Below are 12,540 nucleotides of genomic sequence, written 5' to 3' on the forward strand. Positions count from 1 at the left end.
AACTTGTTCCTCAAAAAACAAGCAATCATACGACTATTTTGATGGAAAAATTAAAAGAAAAAAGTTATTGCTTTTGCAAAGCGGGGTGGAAAAGGTGAAATCTCAAAAACAAAAACTGGTCCCTTCAGGGTAAAAAATATCATCTCTAATGAGCACCACGGTCACTTTGTACCGCCAGGACCTGCACCGATTACATTGATGACCTACCACATTGCAGCCTCCTTACCTGTCTGCCCTGCAGCCATATGTACTTCAGTGGATCATACACCGCTCCTTCCAGACTGAGGCAAGTGAAGAATCCCCTGATGACATCAACCACAGTTTACTATCAGATAGTCAATGTAGATTAATACATACAGTTATGCTTGTATCTCAGAAACAGCGCCACTCGTAGCACAGGGTTTGTCTGGTATTGCGGTTAAGTCCTGTCAACTTTAATGAGATAGAACAGCAACACCAAACATAGCCAACGGTGGTCCTGCTTCTAAGGAAAGCGTCTCCAAGTAAAGGATCATCTTATATAGCGTACATATACCAGTAAACAAATATCATTCACCTTAAAAAATATCATAATGCATAGATTAACCATTTATGCTTTTTTGCAAGTTTATAAAAAAAATAAGTTAATTGATTTTTGTATTGAATATATAGGTTTAAATGCCCCCACAATATGACTTTACATAATATGATCATGTACATACATTAAGTCCTATATTGCTGCAAGCGTTAAGGTACTTTGTTAGCGTTTTTTTATTTAAAAAAAAAACGCAAAAGCTATCCAACCTCATCAAGGTGACCTTTAAATATGGATGGTCCCCAGAAAAGGGCTTAGCATCCACCCATTTCTTTCATATAAGGTTTTAATTGTGAGCTATGCCTGGTTTCCGTTTCATTCCACATTCACATGAGGCTGTTTTGGCACACAGAGAGGTAAGAAATTTAGCGGCTAGGGACCATCCATATTTAAAGGTCATCTTGACGTGGTTGATTGACTTTTGTGCTCTTTGATAAAAAAAACCACTAAGTACCTTTACAGCAATATTGGAGTTCATGTATTCATTAGTCGCACTGTGCTGATGCATCATGTATGTATATGTTAGTATAGTGGACACAGAGCATATTTGAGCACTTGTACATTAAATTAATATTAAAGGTGTGCTGATACTATTTTTTCTTTTTTGAGTTCTACATGATATGATGTCTTCACAAGTGGATGATACCCACTCCACACATTATCGTGCCTCCACAATCCCCTCTTGCACATATTGATGTCCCACATACACAGTATGATGCCCCAGCAGTAGATAAACCCCGGGAGCGTACCGCTCCTACCGCCGTTCTTACAATACGCTGCTCTGGTCTGTGGAGCATGTAGCTCTGTGTAGCCGACGCGATCCAATGACCTCATTGCGCCTGCAACTCTGAGACTCAGACTCACAGGTTGAGTAGTGGAGTAGAGAGCGGATGGCTCCCTTCTCCACCATTGTAGTCAACTGTATCTGGGTCTCGAGGATACAGATATCGTTGAAATCAGGACATATTCCCCAACTTTCAGGAATAACTGTTTTTTGGGCAAATGCCTTTTTGGGGCGGGTATGCTCAGTAAACCTTCAGAAAAAGTGGTAAGTAATTGGTAAAAAGAATAAACAAATGCATTTGTATGTAAGAACGACTTGATGCACATGTGTTCCATCTTTCGATATTCTTTTAACTGCTTCACGTTTGTAAAGATGCGGAGCGGTTAAAAGCAGTGACACAACCATTCAGATGGTTTCAGAAAGCCGCTACTCAGTATTTTATCCATACAGGTATTTAAAAAAAAGCAGACAGTGAATTCGCCGCAATAAACGACTGCATCTTCTGCTTCCAAGACTCAGTGGGTAAGTATACCAGTGGCTAAAGTACATATGGTGGTTGTACCCTTAGGATGCACAGAAATACTAATTATTTTTCCAGATACATTTCAGGGATCATTTCCAGGTTTGGAAGCTGAAATGAGCAGTCCGGTGACGGCAGATACGTGCAAAGTCATCATCGCAGATCAGAAGTAAGTGGCACCGTACAGCCCTTTGCTCATTGGAATATGCCGATGTTTAATAAACCATATTTACCCAAATTCCTTGTCCTCGGAGTGCTGAGTCCAGAACTTCATGACTCTGTTCAGCTCGGTACTGATCCGCTCTCTCCACCGCTGTAGGCGATTTCTCTCTCCCATACTGGAACTTTTTCCAGATTTTCACTGCAGTCTCTGCTCTGTCAGCTCTGAACTCTGCAGCCAAGGAAGGAAATCAGTGATGAGAACCACAGCCATCAGCTGACTGCCAGTCATGTGATTCATGCATTGGAAGAGAGTGAATGCTGAGTCTTACAGAAATGAGAAATCCTAAACAGGTAGCAGCGGTAGAGTCTTAAAGTGCACCTGCCATGCCGTCTTCAGAAACTTTCTTTCGTCTCAGTTGTGACTCAATAAGGGTATGTGCACACGCTGCGGATTGTAGTGCGGATTTGGCTGCGCGGATTTTGTAAAATCCGCAGGTAAATCTGCAGGTCAAAAGACCTGCGCTTTTACCTGCGGATTACCCTGCGGTTTTGCCCTGTGGTTTTTCATCTCCACAATGGAGGAGATGGCAAACCGCAGCGGAATCCGCAGAAAGAATGACATGTCAATTCTTTCTGCGGTTTAGAAACCGTGGAAAAATCCACACTGTCTGCACTGCGGTTTTTAATATCCATAGGATATTATAGCACTGTACACCGCAGCAAAAACTGCTGCGGATCCGCAGCGGCCAAATCCGCTGCGGAACCGCAGCAGAATTTGCAGCGTGTGCACACACCCTAAAGGTGCCACATCAGCGAAGAAGACATTACTTTTAAACATGAGTACATTTCTTCGAGTGCAATTGAGTGCTCCTTAAATTTTGCAAACATCCACATTCTCCTGAATAAGAATTATTTTGCAATTCACTCTGCGCAAATTCAGCAAAATGGCGGACTGCTGCGGCCACCATTCCAGACATTGTGATGGGGCTCACAATCTAAATTCCCTATCGGGGACAGCGATGATAATGTGTGTGCAAACTGTAAAGCACTGCGGAATATGTTCGCGCTATATAAATAAAAAGATTATTATTATTTTACTCAACCATAGAAAGTCAGGCAAAGGGTTAAATGAAAAAACAAAAACTTTTCAATGATCACTTGTCCCGCCATCACCGTAGCCCACTGTCTGGTCCTCGGCACCTCTTATTTTCTCCTTTCCCCATCGTGTGTATTTTTTTCAGCCTCTTTAATCCTGAGGCTTGTGGCTTCACTAGGTCCCGGATGTCAGTACGAAACAACACGCAGTGCCCAAAGAATTTCCGAGGCCTATTCAAGCCGTGGTCTGGACTGAAGAGACTGAAGACAATATGCGCAAAGGTGGAAGGGGGAAAGAAGCCTTGCCTAGGACCAGGCAGCGGGGTCTGGAGACGAAGAGACAGGTGAGCGGTGAGTAATAATTTTTCCTTTTCAGTTTTAGACATCCTACGTTTATTATGTTCTGAGAGTCTCAAGAGACCTGATTGCACAATAAGGAACTGCTGCAAAACAAAATTTCCTGTAAAATCCATGCGGTCTGGTGAATTACTGTACATTCTCTGCAGATCCACTCATCTCTAATTTCTGTGCTTAGTAAATGGGATCAGCAACCTCCGGCACATGAGCTGTTGTGAGACTACAACTCCCAGCATGCCCTGAAAACCATGGTTGAACAGTGGGAGAATACTTTCCCTTACGGAGCTTGCCACACATTTTTAGAAGTCTTTGTATGTAATTAGGGGCACATTGAGGTACTGTATGACCTCAGTACTACTCAGAGTTTATATTACACCCATGTGAAAAAAGCCTAAACAGGACATCTTTTTGTTGCCCATAGCAACCAATCAAAATGCAGCTCTCATTTTACCAGAGCTGTTTAAAAAATGAAAGCTGTGCTCTGATTGGTTGCTATGGGCAACAAAGACAGTTTCTCTTTTTACCTTTTAATAAAAAGGGTTATATTTATCTCCTATCCGGTTCCCTGGGATCATGCGCAAAAAGAAGAATAAGGGTTGCACTAGAAGCACATTTACTTCTAGTAGAAGCACATGAGACTATCCTGTCCTGTATGTTTTAAACTGCAGTGACGGTGAGCGCAACCCTTATTCTTTTTGCGCATGGACATTTGCTTTGTTTTTACATTGGGCTGGCACCCGTGAGCCCTGGACTAGAAAGCCAAATAGCGGTCTGGACACATACAAAAGGTTTTGGACATTGGTGCTACAGTGGTGCGGGGCTCTGTACCTTAATTTTTACCATTCCCACTTATTGTACGACCTTGATGATGAGAGCGGAGAGGAAATGCTTTAAAGCACATCTGTCACAAGATTTCACAAAAGAAAATGGCATCCATTATTAACTCCTTCCCTCATAAGTGTGAAACTGTTCAGATTGCAAGTTGGTGACCTGCCCCGAATCGCAATTGTCCTAGACAGAGGCCAGCAAACCTCGCCAGCACGTGTGTAATCAGAGCGGCCCCCGTGCCTGCCATCACTGGGGTTGGCCAGTCAGCCATCACCAAACATTTTTGTCACGGAGCTCGTTGTAACTGCTCAGTGAGAAGAAGACCTAAGAAGTAAACAAAAATGCTCAGGTCGCCCAGATCACCACCCTTACCACAACACTATGACCACTGCAGGCAAAGCAAAAGTGTCAGCTGTGACTTCTACCACAGCAATTGGAGGTCACCTTTGCAAGAAGCAGCCCGATTGTGTCCTACCTCTAGATTGCTCCCTGTCTGAGTTTCTGTTAGCAATGCCACCTGCCATCTAGATTACTCCTGAATACATAGTGTGCCACTTACAGCTGGTGTCGCTGGTCAACTCACTAGTATCGGTAAGTCTCAAGTCTGATCCGCTCCGACTGAGTCGCCAGTCCGGTTTGTTCCTACTGATTCACCAGTCCGGTTTGCTGCTACTGAATTCTGGTCCGCTCCTACTGAGTCACCAGTCGAGTCCACTCTTAGTTATATAATCAATATAAACTTAAAGTGCAGACTCTCAGCTTTAATTTGTGGGTATTCACATCCTAATTAAAGTAAGGGTTTAGGAATTACAGCTCTTTAAGATGCAGCTGTCTCTTTTTCTTGGACCAAAAGTAATTGGACAATTATCTCAAAAGCTCTTTAATGAGCTGCATGGGCTATTCCCTCATTAATCCATCATCAACTAAGCCTGTAAAAGGTCTGGAGCTGATGCTAGGTGTGGCATTTGCATTTGGAAATTGTTCTTATGAACTCTCAACATGCCATCAAAGGAGCTCTCAATGTAAGTAAAGCAGACAATCATTAGGCTGAAAAAAAGAAGAAATCCATCAGAGAAATAGCAGAAATGTTAGGAGTGGACAAATCAACAGTTTTGTACATTCTGCCAAAAAGTGCGCATTGGTGAGCTCTGGAAAAAGGCCTTAATGTTCTCACAGGGTTACCATGACAGAGAGAGGCCAAAAGACCCCATCATCTGATTGTCCCTACTCTTGCGCTGAATAGAAGCACTTCACCTTCTTTTAAATGGTGTAAATTTCTATTGGGAGTACGGGGGATAATCGGCTATGTTGAAAGCTTTGGGAGCTAGCGCTCTCAGTTGAACATGGTCAGTCACTCCTATTTCCTATATAGTCTGGGTTCTGACTGACACACATTGTCACAGATAGCTTATGCTGCATGGCTGGGAGGATAGTAGTGGGTTATTGGAGTAGGTATTTGGTGGATTTATCTGTGAATGTTGCTAGGTTTTGAGTGTGTGATAATTTCCTTTCTTCTTCTACTTTGGTTTATCCACATGACTACCTGGTGCATTTCTCTGTTATATGTGTGTGTATATTTGTATGCCTGGTATTTTCCGTTTCCCCTATTCGTGTTATCTTGTTCGTCTGGTTGGTGTACTGCGTTGCACTGCTACTCCCCTCTTCCCTGGGTGGGGGAAGGGTACAGAAGGAGAGCAGATTCAAGGTATAAGGCAAGATACGTGGTCCCTGTATCTTCACCTTCAGAAGTAACCCAGGGAACAGGTAGAGCTAGGGCGCCCCCTGATGTTAGAGTAAGGCAGGTAAAAGGATGCAGTAACGCAAAGGCGCAGAGCAAGGGTTAACAGGAGTGCGGTTTAATTAACAATATTGAACTCCTCGCAAGGAGATAACAGGGAGGAGGAAGACAGGTTAAACAGTATAAATGAAGTTCAGCGCAGCAGTCTTTCTATAAACTTTAACTTATCGTGACTCTGCTGTCTTTTAGTCACCTGTAGATGATGTAATGCCAGCGAGGGCCAACACTGTGTCTTCAAGCTTTCCTGCCCAACACACAGTCACACTTCTGGCGGCAACACACCCGCCGGTACCTGAACACCTGTGTCCAACGGTACCCGGTAGTCCGCAATGTCCCCATCCTGTGTCTCTGATCTGTGCTTCAACTTGCTCCGCAGCGCGCAGCCGATCCCTGCTCTCCCTCTCCTTCGGCTGGAAATTTCTGCTTTTTCCAGCGCTACACCCTGCCATCTCCCCTTGCTTGCCGTGTCCCCTACTTTCAGGTCAGGTTACTGATAGGAGGCGAGGGGATATTTTGGTCCGAGGAGCCTACCGGTTCTGTCACTTCAAAAGGAGGCACCTCAGTGCTCACTTCCCTGAATTATTAATGTCTGGGGGCTAGACTGGCATCTCTTCTTCGTCAAAGTCAGGAACTGTTGAAGTAGGCTCATCGGTGATGTTCAGTGTTCTTTTCCTTCTTCAGGACCCTGGGATAGGCAAGGCCGCAACATGCTACTATGAACTATCCAGGTAGGTGCTTCTTCCTCCCGTTCAGGCTGGACTTCATACACCGGTCTGTCAGAACCGACTTGGTGGGTCACTCAATGCAGGGTCTTCTCCCATCAGTGTTCCAGTTTTCCTCGGGGCCGCTTGTTCTGGATCAACACCCGATCTCCTGCTCTCAGAGATGTAGGCGTCGTTTCATGGAGCTGGAGTTCTCATAACCTCGTCTGCACAAGCTCCATTCCCCTGAAAATGATAGGGCGTAGTCCTTGACTTCTCAGTCCGGTACAAATGATGTAACTTTCACTCGACCTTGGAAGCAAGTGCCTTGGTCAGAAAGGATCCTTTTCGGGCAACCGTACACCTGGATGAAGTCTCAGCAAATGGCCTGAGCAACAGACTCAGCAGTCTGGTCCCGGGTCAGAGTCACTACAGCGAACTTGGTGAAGTGGTCGGTCATCACCAGACAATGTTCATACCCAAGATGTGCTGGGCCTACAGCTAAGTAGTCAGTCATCAATACCTCCATGGGGGCAGAAGTCACAATGATCTGCGTCGGGGCCCTTTGGTCTAGAGCAGTGGTTCCTAAACTCCAGTCCTCGCGGACCCCAACAGGTCATGTTTTCAGGATTTCCATAGTGTTACACATGTGAGAGAATTCCTGATGCCTTGATGATACTTCCATCACCTGTGAAATACTAAGGAAATCTTGAAAACATGACATGTTGGGGTCCGCGAGGACTGGCGTTTGGGAACCACTGTTCTAGAGTTTTAGCTAGTTCACAGCTCCGACATCTTTGACAAGCCTACTCTACTGCAGTTCTCAATCATGGTTGATACACCAGCCTCTGTAGCCACTGGAACATCTCAGGACCGAAGAGAGCCCCTCTCTCATGGGCCTCCGTAGCCACCATGCAGATCAACTTTTTTGGGAGCACTACTTGCCAAGTGACCCCCAATTCTCATAATAGCTGTACTCTTCTGTATAGCAATTCGTCCTACAACTGGAGCCTCTCCCACTGTTTTAGAATCTGCAGGGCTCCTGGGGACAGAGTGTCTCTCTCTTGTCAGCTGGGAAGCTGCTTCAGAGCCACCCACTGCCTCAGCTGGGCAAGTTCTTTGCTTGCTGGAGTTGCACCCAGTCATCCCGAGGTCGTGCCAGCACCCATTCTCCAGATGCCTCTCCAATCTGTCCCTGCATCGCAACCAATGACCTAGCAAGGTCCTAAAAAACAGGAATCTCTTCTGCCTCCAATTCTTCAACTCTGTCGCTCTTGAGTCACTCGAGAGAGAGCGTCAGAGTGTGTATTCTCGCCCTAGCCCGGTAAGCTATCTTGTATCGCTACTTCGCCATGCGGGCCACCCATCGTTGTTCCAAGGCCCCCAATTTTGCATTTTCCAGGTGAGGTAGGGGAATATTATCGGTACGCACCAGGACTTCGGACCCCAACAAATTAACTGAAAACTTTTCGGTCATTGCCACACCAACGCCAGCAGTTCCAACTTGAAGGAGCTGTAAGTGTCCGGTTTTCGTTCCGAGTCGAGAAGAGACTGGCTCGCGTAGGCTATCACTTGTTCCTTTCCTCCCTGCATTTGTGATAGAACGGCCCCTAGACCATGTAGGCTTCCATCCGTGTGAAGGATGAAGGGTTGTGAGAAATACATATAGGCGAGTATTGGGGCCTTTGTCAAGGCCATTTTCAATGCTCTGAAGGCTTGTTCCTGGCTGCTTCCCCATTGAATAGCTCGATTCTTCGAACCCGATAGCACTCCCTTTAGTAATTCCAATAGTGGATTAGCGAGGTGAGTGAAATTCTTCACGAATCATCGGTAGTACCTGGTAAGCCCCAAGAAGGCCCGCACATCTTTCACTGTTGTCGGGGTGGGCCACTCTTGCACGGCCGCTATCTTTGAATGCACAGGCCGCACTCCTTCACCGGATACAGTATGTCCCAAACACTCAATTTGCTTGCAGAAAAGGTGACATTTTTGAGGCTTCACCTTCAGGCCGTGACTCTGCAGCCAACTCAACACTTGCTCCAGTCGCTGAAGATTTTCTTCAAAGGTGGCCATGTAGACGATGTCATTGAGGTAAATGAGTTTTGCTTCAAAATTCAAGACTCCCAAGCATCTCTCCATCAACCGCTAGAATGTCCCAGGGGTGTTGGTCAGGCCAAAGGGCATCCTTTTAAACTCAAACACTCCCACAGGCAGTATGAACGCCATCTTTGGCCGGTCGTGTACAGCCATGGGCACCTGCCAGTACCCGCTGGCCAGATCCAGGGATGAAAAGTACTTCGCCTTTTCCAAGGCAGACAGTGATTCCTCAATTCTGGGCAATAGATAGGAGTCCCGCACTATACAAGCATTCAGTCGTCTGTAATCAACACAGAAGTGCAGAGTTCCGTCCTTCTTCCGGACTAAAACAATGGGCGCTGCCCACGGGCTCTGACTTTCCCGTATGACCCTGCTTTGCAGCATGTGAGCCAGCATCTCCTTTACTTCTTTATACATCTGAGGAGATATCTGCCGAAGTATCTGCCGATATCTTTCCCGATCTGGTGCAGCACTTCCTGTAGGAATTTTGTGGGTCATAGCTTGAGTGCACCCAAAGTCATCTTCATGACGGGCAAAGACCTCTTGATATCGCTCTAACACAGCTTCCACCTGTTGCACCTGCTGGGGCGAGAGTCCCGTCAATTCGTCCTGCATTTGCTCCAAGATTCGGCGACCCTCCTTTGTGCTTCCAGGCGGGTGCTCCGGTGTCATTGTAACGGCTAGGGTCCAGGGATCTCCTTGCATTACTGTCAACTGCACGGCCTCCGGTTGCACCAGTTCTTCTGGCATTCCTAGGCCCTGAGCCACTTCGCTCTTCGATGAAAGGGTGAGACTATCTTCTCCCAGGTTGATGACCCGCACTACAACGTTACCGTCATGGACTGTGGCTAATGTCTCAGCTACAGTTGTGGCCAAAAGTATTGACACCCCTGCAATTCTGTCAGATAATACTCAGTTTCTTCCTGAAAATGATTGCAAACACAAATTCTTTGGTATTTTTATCTTCATTTAATTTGTCTTAAATGAAAAAACACAAAAAGAATTGTCCTAAAGCCAAATTGGATATAATTCCACACCAAACATAAAAAAGAGGGTGGACAAAAGTATTGGCACTGTTCGAAAAATCATGTGATGCTTCTCTAATTTGTGTAATTAACAGCACCTGTAACTTACCTGTGGCACCTAACAGGTGTTGGCAATAACTAAATCACACTTGCAGCCAGTTGACATGGATTAAAGTTGTCTCAACCTCTGTCCTGTGTCCTTGTGTGTACCACATTGAGCATGGAGAAAAGAAAGAAGACCAAAGAACTGTCTGAGGATTTGCAAAACCAAATTGTGAAGAAGCATGAGCAATCTCAAGGCTACAAGTCCATCTCCAAAGACCTGAATGTTCCTGTGTCTACCGTGCGCAGTGTCACCAAGAAGTTTAAAACCCATGGCACTGTGGCTAACCTCCCTAGATGTGGACTGAAAAGAACAATTGACAAGAGATTTCAACGCAAGGTTGTGCGAATGTTGGATAAAGAACCTCGACTAACATCCAAACAAGTTCAAGCTGCCCTGCAGTTCGAGGGTACAACAGTGTCAACCCGTACTATCCGTCAGCGTCTGAATGAAAAGGGACTGTATGGTAGGAGACCCAGGAAGACCCCACTTCTTACCCCGAGACATAAAAAAGCCAGGCTGGAGTTTGCCAAAACTTACCTGAAAAAAGCCTAAAACGTTTTGTAAGAATGTTCTCTGGTCAGATGAGACAAAAGTAGAGCTTTTTGGGCAAAGGCATCAACATAGAGTTTACAGGAGAAAAAAAGAGGCATTCAAAGAAAAGAACACGGTCCCTACAGTCAAACATGGCGGAGGTTCCCTGATATTTTGGGGTTGCTTTGCTGCCTCTGGCACTGGACTGCTTGACCGTGTGCATGGCATTATGAAGTCTGAAGACTACCAACAAATTTTGTAGCATAATGTAGGGCCCAGTGTGAGAAAGCTGGGTCTACCTCAGAGGTCATGGGTCTTCCAGCAGGACAATGACCCAAAACACAATTCAAAAAGCACTAGAAAATGGTTTAAGAGAAAGCACTGGAGACTTCTAAGGTGGCCAGCAATGAGTCCAGACCTGAATCCCATAGAACACCTGTGGAGAGATCTAAAAATGGCAGTTTGGAGAAGGCACCCTTCAAATATCAGGGACCTGGAGCAGTTTGCCAAAGAAGAATGGTCTAAAATTCCAGCAGAGCATTGTAAGAAACTCATTGATGGTTACCGGAAGCGGTTGGTCGCAGTTATTTTGGCTAAAGGTTGTGCAACCAAGTATTAGGCTGAGTGTGCCAATATTTTTGTCTGGCCCATTTTTGGAGTTTTGTGTGAAATGATCAATGTTTTGCTTAATTCTCTTTTGTGTTTTTTCATTTAAGACAAATTAAATGAAGATAATAATACGAAAGAATTTGTGTTTGCAATCATTTTCAGGAAGAAACTGAGTATTATCTGACAGAATTGCAGGGGTGTCAATACTTTTGGCCACAACTGTATGAGGAGTCCTGGGAGTACCTGATCCACCGATGTCGGCTCTATCTGCACCTCCACCCTTTCGAGGGGTGTACAGGCTTGTACTGGCAACGTGAGCACCGTCTGACCAGGCAGTAGAGTAAGTTTACCATCACCCTTCCTAGAACTTTTCCTCCACTTGACGTTTTCGGAACCTGTGCAGCTCGAGCAGCTGCTGAAATACCTTTCTTTGAGGAGTTTGCGGGCTCCAACAGTCCAAAAAGGTCTCTTGATCAGGAGAGATCTGATTTCTTTCAGCACATTCATCCCGAGTCACTGCAGGCCCGCCACCGACATCCCCAGCAATCAACACCACCCCTTTTCGGCCTACATCCTCTCCACACACTCTAATCTCCATCCAGACCACCCCTGTGACCGGAATGGGCGACAGGTTGACGGCCGTCAGTCTGACCACCGGGCCCCACTCCGGCCGCGCCATTTCTGGAAAATGATGTCTAAAGTAAGCTTCTGGCATGGTGGTCACTTATCAATTAAGTAATGAACCACTTTCCCATTCACTTCAGTCCAGACGATAGGGCTCATAGAGATTAAACCTCCGTGACTCCTGTGGAGAAACGGGGTTAGTGGGTGCTGGCTTGGCTGTCTTTAGCAAGACTGCAGGACCAGGGCTCATACCACTGAACGCCCTCTCTATCTGCTTGTGGGCAGTACACTACACAGACAACACAGGGTTAGGGTAAAACAGTGTGGCCAAGCTTTATTGAACCACAACACCAAATAGCAAACAAAACAATTCCAGCAATTACCCAAAATGGTGCACACCACAGGGTCTCACCACCTCCGCTGACTCACCAAGATGCTAGTGGATGTTATGTCAGAGCTCCCAGGTTCGCTATTCCACCTGTGATAACACACAGCGAGGAGGTCACGACAAGTGTAGGGAGATAACCGAGAGCAGTCCAGTGTTCTTTCAGCCAAGTCTGATGCACCCTCAGCGACAAGCGTAGGGAGATAACCGAGAGCAGTCCAGTGTTCTATGTGATGAGATGAGACACCGTATCTCTGTCTCAGGGTCTTTTATACCCAAGGCAGGTAAGCTATTTTTAGAATTACCCAGTGTCTTTCAGTATACCCTCACAGCCGTTCCCTATC

The 12,540-nt window shown here is 45.8% G+C and overlaps 1 protein-coding gene across 2 annotated transcripts in view; it reads right to left on the reverse strand.

The window, feature by feature from the left end:
- RENBP (renin binding protein) overlaps nucleotides 1-12,540 on the reverse strand; it is a 54,708-nt gene that overhangs the window by 23,222 nt on the left and 18,946 nt on the right. Inside the window, exons 2-3 of one of the 2 annotated variants that reach the window (XM_073590788.1) lie at nucleotides 2,112-2,269; nucleotides 227-302 (exon numbers count right to left, since the gene is read on the reverse strand). In XM_073590788.1, the coding sequence (XP_073446889.1) occupies nucleotides 227-302; nucleotides 2,112-2,215 (180 nt within the window). In that variant the 5' untranslated portion in view covers nucleotides 2,216-2,269. Of the gene's footprint in view, nucleotides 1-226; nucleotides 303-2,111; nucleotides 2,353-12,540 lie in introns of those variants that run through there. The other variant, XM_073590787.1, reaches the window with a different exon arrangement.

This window comes from Dendrobates tinctorius, unplaced genomic scaffold, assembly GCF_039654945.1.
Source record: "Dendrobates tinctorius isolate UK_male_01 unplaced genomic scaffold, ASM3965494v1 ptg000120l, whole genome shotgun sequence".
NCBI classification, from domain to species: Eukaryota; Metazoa; Chordata; class Amphibia; order Anura; family Dendrobatidae; genus Dendrobates; species Dendrobates tinctorius.